Genomic DNA, 11959 nt, shown 5'->3' on the forward strand with positions numbered 1-11959 from the left:
CCAAGTCCGATGAGAGATGCTATCGCTTCTTATAGCTCGAACGGCGTATGAAGATTGTCATAGAGCCGTCCCACGACCTCTGGATCTTAGATCCTAGCGCAGGCAGACTTGCGAGCTCCCGTGTCCGTGCGTGTGCCGTCCGCCACCTAAGCCTCCGTCCCACATAATGTGACGTAGACTTGTGGAGCCTTGCCTTCCTGTGTGCTATACCAAACGCTATTGACACGATCAAGTTGGCTGCAGAGGGTTACGTAGTGAGTAAGTGTGCTCTGGTGCATCAATGGTTGAAGCGAAACAAAATTATGACAACTCACGATAAGGAGGGTTTAGAAACAGGGAAATTGCCGGACTCGGTTGCGGGGACGGGCGCTCGCTTGCCAGGCACGTTAGGAGACTCACGCACAACGTTTTGAAACTGCGATCAGAGGAGGCGAAACTAGGAGATGATGTGAACGCTCTGCTATACCGAAAGGAACCCTAATCTTCTCGGCTGACTCGAACGACTATTCTGATGCAATTTCGACTTGAGTGTAGTGCATGCCTTCTGGAAGCTCGCAATCAACCCCTCCTCTAAATCAACAACAAAACTGATATCTGCCAATCGACTAAGGCCGAAGTGCTAGGAAAGGCAGAGGTGGTGAGTAATGAAGACCTTGAGGACGCAAGGGCGAAGTGTGCTGCAAAAGAGAAAAATAGTTTAGTAAAGGGCCAGCGCGGCCGTAAGCGCAAACAATCTACTTTAGATGCTTCACTACCTATAGTTCAAACAGCGCAGGTAGGTAAAGTAATAGCAACTGGCAAGATTGCAACTACATCTTTACAAATACCAATCGCGAGGATGCATTAGAATGTTAACTCACTGCGGAAATCTTGAAGGCGGTACAATTGGCGTTGGCTTCGTTTTTCCGCTATCTTATTGGTTGGTTATATCGGGGACTTTTTGGAGGGCAGACGTGGCTGTCGATTATCATAATTGGTGCGCGATCCCTCCGCATGGTTCAACGGACATCGTATAACATCCTCTGTTGGGTAATCTCAACCCTATGTCGAGCTGTAAAAAATCAGTCACGGGCCAGCGCTGCCGTGGAATGAACTGTATTACTAATCGTTCCGTATGATGGCTTAAATATAAGCTGGGCTCAAAAAACAAACACATACGCTCTCCTCTGACTGTCGCACGTCTACAACACCCGCACGCAGCCGTGCGACAGCAACACATCCCACGAAAGCGTGCCCTTAACTTATTGCCCCATCAAAACCTATGTGCCGAGCTAAGGATTGCGGAGTGCCGCTGCAATGTGCCCACCCACCTGGATCTGTCCATGGGTCGCTTTGCCGAGGAGCGCCAAACGCCGCAGAAATCCTGGGCTAGTATCCACTACCGCCTGTAGGTCTGTCCAACTCAGTTATGCTGCGCACCCCACCAAAATCGACGCGACTTACCACACAGCAACGAAGGCGACACTACAACAAAAAACCCAGAGGTTTTCGAAGAATGTAGCTTGAGCCTTCCTTTGCATCTTATCGAACTACCCTTATCAAGCTTCAGATTCACACAAGACAGCCAAACAACAACCTGATTTGTGTCTGGTCCAAGTGGCCTGCGCTTCTTCGATCTTCGATCCGCCACAACGCTCGCGCACCTCCTCAGCACGCATTTTGGAACAGCAGCAAACCTATCGCAGTCACCACAAGCCCGAAACACAACACGTGACGTGACGTCATTGTCGAGTACGTACTAGAGAGTTCGCAACTATACGGGCGAGGCAGCCACTGTCATTATGCAGGGCGATTCTCAAGAGCTGGGAAGCTTCCCGCAGGGCCCCAAGATGGCCATCCCTAGGCTCAAGCGTGCTCCACCACCGTCACCGCCACCCATGTCAAGTGAGAGGAGTAGAGAGGGCCACGTGTACGTTGTGAAAGTCAACAATGCTCTTTGCCTCCGTGCTGATACTTCTAGAGCCCGAGCTTGTATAGCATGCCGTAAACGAAGTTAGTGTCCCTCATTCTGCAACTACATTGAACTTGTCTGCTTACTCAGCTAGAAATCAAATGTTCCGGCGAAGTGCCGCATTGTTCCAACTGCCGACTCAAGTCATCGAACTGTATCTATGAGCAAGCTCGGAGAGATCGTCTGAGAGAGTATGACCATCCGAAAACCTGAGTCTTCACTTGCTGAAAGCGTACAGGGCCACACAGCTGAACCATACACTGGCAGCCCTTCTCCGGGATTTGAGCGAGCACGTTGACAATGACAACAAGCAGAGGATTGAAGATGCTCTCGAACATGTAAGCTTGCTCTTATATGTTACATCTAGCTCTATCCGTCGTTGTGCATGACTAATTTTTGTTTCGTCTAGGCTGCCGACGACATACTCTCACATGCGACGAGCGCGTCTCTCAATTTGGGAAAGCGCAGCAGGAAACCATCCACTAGTGAGGACGAGGATGGCGAAGCACATGGTGAAGCACACGTGACCGCATCGGTTGGTTCGAACGAGGATCTCGACCATCTCGACGAGGACTTGATGCGTGATCATGAATCGAGGGCTACCGGCTATGTTGGTCTAAACTCTGAAGTTCAGTGGCTCCGTAGTGCACAGCGCCAAACCGAAGATACGGGAGCAGAGCCTTACGGTCAACCACATGGCCCACCAGGCTCGACACGAGATGCTGCTAGTGAGCGCTCGGATGCTCTCCATGACCGTCGCGACAATATCAAAGAGCACTCAAGACAAGGCTCAATGAGGTATATGAACGACACTACGTTCTACCTCGACAGCGACGACATCGAAACGGATATCTTTGTCGATCCTTACGAAGACCCGGACCCTGATATAGCAGAAAAACTGTTCAACTGCTATTTTGCGACTGTTCACCCTTCCTTTTCCCTTGTGAGTTTCCCCAATAATCACATGCCACTAGTGAATGTTGTTGGCTTAGTGTTTCTATGTATCAGGTACCCCATACCTTTGCAGACCAGTTTCGCAGGTACTTGAGTGCACTGAGGCATAATGGTGCATATCAGGTACCGCAAGAGTGGCGAACCCAAATGAATCTGCTCTTGGCTATAGGCGCAAAATACTCTCACCTCATTGGCGCCGAATGGAGAGGGGATGATGGTGATCATTTGATATACATGACTAGAGCTGTGCATCTTCTTGGCTTGAAGAACACTGTTATGGTTATTTCAGCGCCGAACCTTGGACTAGTACAAGCGGTAGGGATCACACAGCCTCAATTCTAGATTAGCCATGAATTGAACTGACTAGAATCCCTACAGACCGGCGCGTTGGCATTCTACTTCCTCGCGATAGGCCATGTGAGCAGAGCATGGATCATGATTGGAATATCCATACGGCTCGCGCTCGCTCTTGGTCTTCATTTGCGGAATGAAGACCCTGGAGCAGAAGAATCAAAGAAAGAACTGCTTGTGCGCACCTGGTGGAGTTTACAATCTACTGAGTCTCTAGTCAGTGCGATCACCGGAAGACCACCCGTGATCGCTTTCGAGGACTGCACAGCATCTTTGCCACGCAGCCTCCCAGGCGAACAGCTGAACCACAGAGATACGTTGAGGAAATTCGCACGGAGGGGTACCGGGGACGACTCGCCGCACACTACGACAGACAGCTACACGTCCGAAAGTGGCCAGCGAGACCCAGGCCGAGATCACTACCTCATGAATCATATAAACATTGCATTCATCTCTCAGAAAGCTTTACTCGAGCTGTACTCACCTCGAACTGCTGCCAGGTCTTGGAAGGTACGTGTTTCGACTGGACTTTGTATGTGAAGCTGAAGTACAGTTATCTTTTTGTATCAATCTTCCGCCTGATAGCCACAACAATGTTTATTTCCTCTAAATATTTTTGCGTTTATATGCTAACAGTGGGTCCCCATAGTCCGTTCAAGGAAGTATCTCAGGACTGCTTAACGAGCTCGAGGAATGGTCGAAGGCAGCATTACCCGGAGGTTGTCAAGCTGCAAGAAAGAAGCACATGACAGGCCTTGAACGCGAACAGTTCCTCCTTAAGGCAGACTACTGGAGCACTAAGATGCTCGTCACACGACCATGTCTCTGCAAGATAGAGCGGCGCATTCGTAACGAGAGCAAGGCTTCTGTCGAGTTCAACAAGACAAGCGCGGAAGCTTGCGTCGGAGCTGCTTTGGAAATGACCAAACTATTTCCTGACGATCCGGACCTTGATTTCATCTACTCCAAGGGGCCATGGTGGGCAATTGTTCATTTTAGTAAGTTTTGCCAAGCGTGAAATATGCAACATGAATTGATTTTATCCGTCCTAGTCATGCAATCAATTGCGGTACTCATATTAGATATGACCTACAGGAACAGAGAGATGGAGAGCTCTGAGCCTAGCATGGTCGTTTCCATCAGAAAACTGATTCGCTGGTTACGTGCAATGCGACATAACGATCCCGTCGCCGCTCGAGCACACCATGTCATCAAGGGAGTTCTCAAGAGATTTTCTCCGGCTCTGCAATCCCAGGCTGATGAACTGCTCGACTTGTATGAAGAAGAAACTCCAGGACCTGATGCTTACCAGCATCATCATATCCCATACAACGCCCAGCAAACTGCGGAGGTGCCACAGGAGAACTTTCGCCTAAATTTAATGAATACCAGTAGCACTTTCGACCCTCGGCCTTCTCAGTACTACCCACTGGACAATCTGCCTGGACATCAAGACAGCTTCGACCCGTTTTACCTGCCGGACGAATCCATAGTACCGATGCCCTTTGACAATCCATTTTTTACAAACTTCAACCATGGTGTACCATTTGTGAACATGCAAAGCCTGTGGGACCAACCAGGATATTTAAATGCTTTTGACCTGGACCTGTCACATGTGAACACATCACAAGACAGTCATGATGGTGGGCAGGCTTCAAATGTGGAACACCTGCCAGAACAACAACAACAACAACAACAACAACAACAACAACAACAACAACAACAACAACAACAACAACAACAACAACAACAACACTTCGAGTATTACCCATCACAAGGATAGCTCGAGCAGATGTAGCACTCGGAATGGTCGCTAAACATACGGCCGTTTGCCGGAAGCCTCAAATTTGACACTATGCGTGACACTCAGCAAAGCTTTTCAATCGCTACACGTCCGGTTACTATTCATTATGTACAACAAATAGTAGGCGTAGGAATACATTCTTTCGACAGGTTGTGTAGGGCGACAACAATACATCCTTCACGGTCTATCGAGGATTTAACCGCAAACTCAATGGCACATCTTCTATATACTAGGGCGCACCCTACTATATCCTAAAGCCTAATTTCGTTACTATTGCGATCATTCTCATATATTCTGGAGAAGCTGCAGTAGATCCCGTCTTAGGCTTCGCCTACAATACTTATCGTCGGCCGTGATGTCTTCTCCTACTGGAAACCATAATGCTCGAGCCTGGCTTCTGATCGCGGCTGCCTATTAGCTGCCAGCACGTCGAGTCAGCGTAGGCCCAGTGCCTTGTATAGATATCTACGAATAGCTACATCACCGAGTAGCGACTTATCTTATGTTTGTCAGTAATCCAACGCAACTCTCCTAACCCATGCGCCCAATATCTCAGATGATACCATTGCTTCACAGTAACATCGTCTGGCAGTAACTTTAATCAGAACATAATTTAGCGAACGGAAATTTTAAGAATAATTGTGGGTCTGTAGGAGCGCGCGCGAAGGGGCTGCTACAACGCCATAAGGCTGAGATAAATAGACTTCTTGAGGAGTCTAGACAGGCAAAGGAGAAGGAGAAGGCTAAGAAGGCTGCTGAACAGGCCTCTAGGGCAGCTTCTCGCAGGACTGCAAAACGACTTCAACAAGCTCTTAAAACTTTGCAAAAGAGTAAGAAGCACAACCTTAAGGCTTCTGCAAAAACTGCTTTTTAAAAAAAGAGCTGTTGTAAGGCCTGTGGGTAGTGGAGAGCCTCAAGGTGCTGTGGCAAGTGCAGTACCTCTCAGGTCACGACGTAGCCGCAACATTACTCCTTCTACACGATATCAATAGCGCGATATATTTCTTAGCCTCTATTTATCTCTCTACCAAAAAATCTCGCGATAATAGCTATTGTGTAAGGCTCTACAGCCCCATGTTGTAGGGCTGTTTAGATGTTCGAAGTGCGCGTTGGTGCGTCACACATGGTAAGAGGTTGTTCATCGCAGCTCAGGTGTACTACTAAAGCTAGAATCGTCCGCTAATGAGACTCTCTCGGTTTGTTCAATCAGGTTTCTTAACCTCGCTTTCTCGGGGTCCTCATCTTTGACGTTGAAGATAGGGATAGGCCAGGAGCTATCATTTGTTAACTAACAGGACTACAAAACAAATAAGTGCAGTAGTGGGCAACATACACGCATACCTATGAACATGGCTTATTAATGCTTGCTCGTCTACAGCATTGTCTTCTGGGCCAGAATACGCCTGCAGCAGTCGTAAGTCACGCGGAGACATTCGCATGCTTAAAGCATAATAAGCGAGCTTCGAGACGTGGAATGCTTTCCCATAGCTTTTCAGACCATTGACGCACAGAATGAGGGTTGATCGGAGGGCTTCAACGTTAGCGTTGTCCAGCTGATTGCTGCTTAGGCCTTCGAGAGCCAAAGTTGCCAATGTAGACCATGAAGACCATCATGGTATTAGTGAAGCTGTCAAAGCTATGACGGAGGTAATAAATTCGCAGGATGGTCTCCATTCGAATGTTCGATTCGAGAATCCTCCTCGCGGACAGGGATCTATCTGCCCCGGTTCTGCCTCGTCGGAACAGCTCGACAATGATGCTGTGATATTCAAGGCTGCATCTCTTAGCTTTCAATAGTTGGAGTGCATAATCGTTTACTTACTGAACTTCTAGCTGCGGTGGAAAAACGATGTTCCTCGCCTGCATAGCCGGCGGCAGGTTCTGAAACCAATTCTTCAGTCTGTTCTCTATTTGCAGTATGGTACTGAATAGAAGCGGATCTTCAAATCCATTCCAACTTCGAACTTTGTAAACAACATCGTTCTTGATCTGACTGAGATGTCTCCTTGCGGTGATAGTGTGAGCGTAATAGGCAGGCACGGTCGACGTGGCGAGTGGGTAACGTAGCCACATCTCATCATGGAAGCCCGGGTTTGTCAAGGGATCCGGAAATGGCATCTCAGGTGGGTCCTTTAATAACGGCATTCGGAACATGTGATATGCTTCAAACAAACACTAGAAGTACGAAACAGATACGTCAGCGTGGTCCACGTCGAGAATAGCTCTGAACACCACTAACCCAGTCAAAAAGCCCCCATGCCGACAGTATACGTGCATTCCGCATCCTCTTACTTTTGATGTGGGTTGGACTTTTGAACAGATTGATCTCCTGCGACATGGCAATTGCTTGTTGAGTGAAGGCGTTGCCGACCTAGATTGTAACATGTCAGCTTTAGCCTCTGCAGTGTAAACACAACTTACGTGGTCCACACCGATCAAGTCGCAGATCAGATGTATGACTATCGCAGCTTGTATTGTTGTGAGTTGAACGTTATCAGCTGTCTCAATTCCCACAGCCGCTTCGCCTCAGCAAGGAACTTGTATCAAGGTTATCCGGCAGCCAATGCTTGGATCGGTCAGGGTCTGCGCCATATGTTTGCTATTTCAAATTAGCGAATGTATGCAACCAGGCTGTAATTACCCTAAATCGCACACTCACATAAGCGGCACCAAGTACAGCGTTCACTAAGAGGGACGAACAGAATCGAGTTTGTCCGGCAACCATATCTCGCAGGAAATACTTCATGTGGAAACAGTATAGGAGTGGGTGACAATAAAGGAAATAATTACTCAACAGCCTTCGAAAAAGTACATCATTTGAGATGACATTAGTCCATTTCGAGGCCGATACTTGTGACAACAATGGATCGTCAAGTTCTGCTGCATGGATAGGCTTCAGGTACGGGTCCTGTACAATCTGAACAGTACACACGACGCACCTAGATGGCGTGAGGATACAGTATGGTCCGATCGGTACAGACCCGACAAGGAGCCGTACACTATAGAATCCCAAGTATTGGTTGTCTGGAACGAGCAGATGCATCGGCATCTCTGAGCGATATGGAAATTCGTAGCGGCGGTTGGTCTCAGGTGCGACAGCCAGCTGCATAAGTAGACTTCCGTTCTTGACATGAGCAAGGATCTCTTCGATCTTATCACCGGATCGAGCACGTTGAAACACTTCTTTCGCTTCTGGTTCGGGCATAGATCGCAAAAGTTCAAAAAGCTCTTCGTGAGCCGTCATGCGAGTTTTGAGGTCTTCGTACCTTTTCTGTTGTGTATTAGCTAAGAAATGTTATTGATATAGATGAGGTTTACTCTAACGACCCTCGCTTCCGTCTCTGAATAGCGGCAAGCGGTTTGGTGCTTGATACATTGGCTGCATTGGGGTTGTTCATTGGTGCACTGCACAGTACATTAATGCAACGAAAAGCGAGCATCTACGCGGTCTGTTGCGTTACCTTTGTTTTGCGGGTGCGGCAAGCGTCGCACGCAGAAAGGCGGGGCCTCTTCCGCGGCTGCTCCGGCGGCTTAATGGTGCCAGCGGGGGCGGGGAGCAGCATAGGCAGACGCCTTGGAACGTCGTGTTGGTGAGAGGCCATTTGCGACACTTTCATGCAGACACAGGCTCTATTTTGAGGACCTGGTCGGATGGATGGACTTGGTACAAAGAGAGTAGATGTGTTGAGTAGGCGAATCGTACGGTGCAATTTTGCGTGAGATTCGTGATTGGGTTTCTAAATCATTAGTGGCGCTTATCGTACGTCATCGCATGTTCACCGACATGTGCCACTGTAATCGGGACTAAATAGGGCTTAGGGAAGAGCGTGCATTACAGACAATCTGAACGGTTAGGATCGATCGGAGACGCTAATATGTTGTAACATGGTTTACAAGCGAGCGCCGCGTACAAGCGAGCGCCGCACCCCACCAACTTTGCGCACCTCTCTCATCTTAACGTACAATGGCTCAGCGTAGCGCTACTCTACCAGCTTCAAATGAAGCAGATATTCAGCTTGCTATCTTCTCTATTAATTCTTATCAAATACAGAGTAATCGCAATGCTGCTGCTATCTATAGCGTGTCTGAACGAACGATCCGCCGCCGACGCGCTGGTGTACCTGCCCGACGCGATTGCCAGCCCAACTCAAGAAAGCTTACCCAGAGAGAAGAGGAGGTGATTATTAGCTATATACTCGACCTAGATCAGCGTGGATTTGCGCCTACGTACGAAGCTGTACGTGATATAGCTAATAGGCTACTGACTACGCGCGGCGCTAGTCAGGTCGGCGTCCACTGGCCGCGCAACTTTGTCAAGCGTACAGACAGTCTCACGACGTGTTTTAATCGACCGTACGATAGGCAGCGAGCTCTATGCGAGGATCCAGCTCTAATTAGGAGCTGGTTTGAGCTTGTAGAGGAGACAAAGACCAAGTACGGCATCTGCGATGAGGACGTCTACAACTTCGACGAGGCTGGCTTTATGATGGGCAAGATCACGACTAAGCTTGTCGTGACAGGGTCAGAGAGAAGAGGCAGACCAAAGGCTATTCAGCCAGGCAATCGTGAGTGGGTAACGTTGATCGCTGCGATCAACGCAGCTGGCTGGACAATCCCACCATTCCTTATCTTTGCTGGCCAGTATCACCTGTCTGCCTGGTACGAGGAGGATATCCCACGCGACTGGGCGATTGAAATTAGCGATAATGGCTGGAAAAACAACGAGCTAGGAGTTGAGTGGCTAAAGCACTTTGACGCTTACACGAAGACTCGCGTTGTTGGTGCGCGTCGCCTGCTCGTCCTTGATGGCCATGGGAGCCACCACTCTCTTGAGTTTTAAGAGCTCTGCAAGGAGAACAACATCTACACGCTCTGTATGCCACCTCACTCATCTCACCTACTCCAGCCTCTTGACGTTGGCTGCTTCTCGCCGTTGAAGCGCGCGTACAGCCGTGAGGTAGAGAGCCTGATCTGTCACCACATCAACCATATCACGAAGCTCGAGTTTCTCCCAGCCTTTAAGGTAGCCTTTAATCGATCGTTTACGTCAACTAATATCTGCTCAGCTTTCCGAGGCGCAGGCCTCGTGCCTCTCCAACCAGATACTGTACTATCGAAGCTTGACGTGCAGCTGCGTACGCCTACTCCAGCTGCCCTGCCAGAGGCCCTCTGGGAGGCGCGTACGCCGAGCAACGTACGCGAGCTTGAGGCTCAATCAACGTTGATACGTGATCGCGTTCGGCGGCACAAGAGCTCATCGCCTGCCTCTATTATTGAAGCGATTGACCAGCTTAAGAAGGGCGCTGAGGTGATGATGCTCTCAGCTGAGCTGATGCGCGATCGGATTGCCAGCCTTGAGAGGGCTAATGAGGCAGCCTCAGCGCGTAAACAGCGTAAAAAAAAGCGTATACAGAAGCGAGGGACCTTAACAAAGGGAGAGGGAGAGGATATACTCGCTCAACGTGAGGTTGAGCAGCAGATTTCTCGTGAAGAGCGTCAAGGAGGAGCGCGATCAGGACTCAGCCGCCAGGCTCTGGCGCGCTGCACGAGGTGCAGGGAGACTGGCCACAACTCACGTACATGCAAGAAGGATACTAAAGATACTGCTTAATCTGCTATATAAATATCTATATATTATATTATCACGTTGTTGAGATATACGACTGTAGAGGCGCGCAAAGTTGGTGGGGTGCGGCGCTCGCTTGTAAACCATGTTAATGGGACTTTCGTCCATAGGTTCCGCTTTGAGTATCGCGTCTACTCCATCTGGAAGCGATATAGTTGTTTCATGACAGGCTTGAAATGACATAAGTTGTAGATCCTGGCTAGATTGTCCGCCATCAAAACGTACCCCGGTGCCAGATGAGCCAAGTTGGGACCTGATGTGGCACTTTGGGATTCCAGCCTTTGCTCCACAGTCTAGAGCCTACCGAGGCTGACGGCCGTGCGAGCCCGACGGCCATTCGAGCCACCTGAACACCAAATCCACTACCACAATTAAGGCTGTAGTGTCTCACCAAACAGCTATTATCGCGATATCTTCTGGTGGTGAGATCTATAGGGCTTGATTGATATATATAGCTATAGAAATCGTGTTGGAGTTTTAATTGCGCGTCCACCTCGTGACTAAGTTGCTGGTGCACCTGCAACAGCACCTTGAGGCTCTCCACCACCTGTAGGCCTCGCGATAGATCTCTTTCTAGGAGTAGCTTTTGCAGGAGCCTTGAGGCTGCGCTTCTTACCTTTTCAGGAGGTTTTAATAGCTTGTTGAAGTTGTTTTGCAGCCCTGCGAGCTGCTGCTCTAGAGGCCTGTTCAGCAACCTTCTCAGCCTTCTTCCTCACGAGCCTGGCTGCAGTCCTTGCCTGCTGCCTCATCTCCTTCTCTCTTAACTTTGCATGCCTTACCTCCTCACGAAGTCTGTTTGTCTCAGCTTTTTGGTGTTGTACCTACTCCTCCTCGAGCACCTGGAGCTGCTGGCAATTAGACTCCGCAACAAGCAATCCAATCAATCTCAGCGTCGTCGATTGACTGGATTGTTAGCAGCCTAGCTGCTGATTGAATGTGGATTGATTGAAGCTATTTTGAAGTAGCTCAGATTGACTTGATTGACTTGATTGGTTAATTTACACATAGGGGTTATGTAAGTAGATTGTGTGTATTCTTCTTCTGATCACCGAGAGGTCTGTGATCTAAGCTTATATACATAGAGTAGTGGGCTGATTGGTCGCTGGATAGTCCACGTGACCATGCAAGGTACCCTGGGCTTACACACCTCCCTCAGGTTCGAACGTATGTAGAAGCTGATGTGATCATAGGCCACCCCCTACCCTGTTCAGGTAGAGCTGCTTGTTTGAGTGCGGTGGGTAGCCGCTTGATTGGAGCAGTTCAGGTGGGGATC

General features: G+C 49.0%; 2 protein-coding genes across 2 annotated transcripts; one reads left to right on the plus strand and one right to left on the minus strand.

The window, feature by feature from the left end:
* Positions 1-1781: 1781 nt before the first annotated feature.
* Positions 1782-5039, plus strand: ALTATR162_LOCUS12078 (uncharacterized protein; the record flags this gene model as incomplete). The annotated part of the gene is made up of 5 exons (XM_043319723.1): positions 1782-1909; positions 2438-2894; positions 3284-3766; positions 3906-4254; positions 4309-5039. 5 exons carry the CDS (start codon positions 1782-1784, stop codon positions 5037-5039), a joined length of 2148 nt encoding a protein of 715 aa, XP_043175658.1.
* Positions 5040-6599: 1560 nt separating this feature from the next.
* Positions 6600-8677, minus strand: ALTATR162_LOCUS12079 (uncharacterized protein; the record flags this gene model as incomplete). The annotated part of the gene is made up of 8 exons (XM_043319724.1): positions 6600-6834; positions 6883-7235; positions 7300-7431; positions 7482-7528; positions 7599-7659; positions 7720-8331; positions 8379-8465; positions 8522-8677. 8 exons carry the CDS (start codon positions 8675-8677, stop codon positions 6600-6602), a joined length of 1683 nt encoding a protein of 560 aa, XP_043175659.1.
* Positions 8678-11959: the final 3282 nt, after the last annotated feature.

This window comes from Alternaria atra (genome assembly GCF_907166805.1).
Source record: "Alternaria atra isolate CS162 genome assembly, contig: 37, whole genome shotgun sequence".
NCBI lineage: Eukaryota > Fungi > Ascomycota > Dothideomycetes > Pleosporales > Pleosporaceae > Alternaria > Alternaria atra.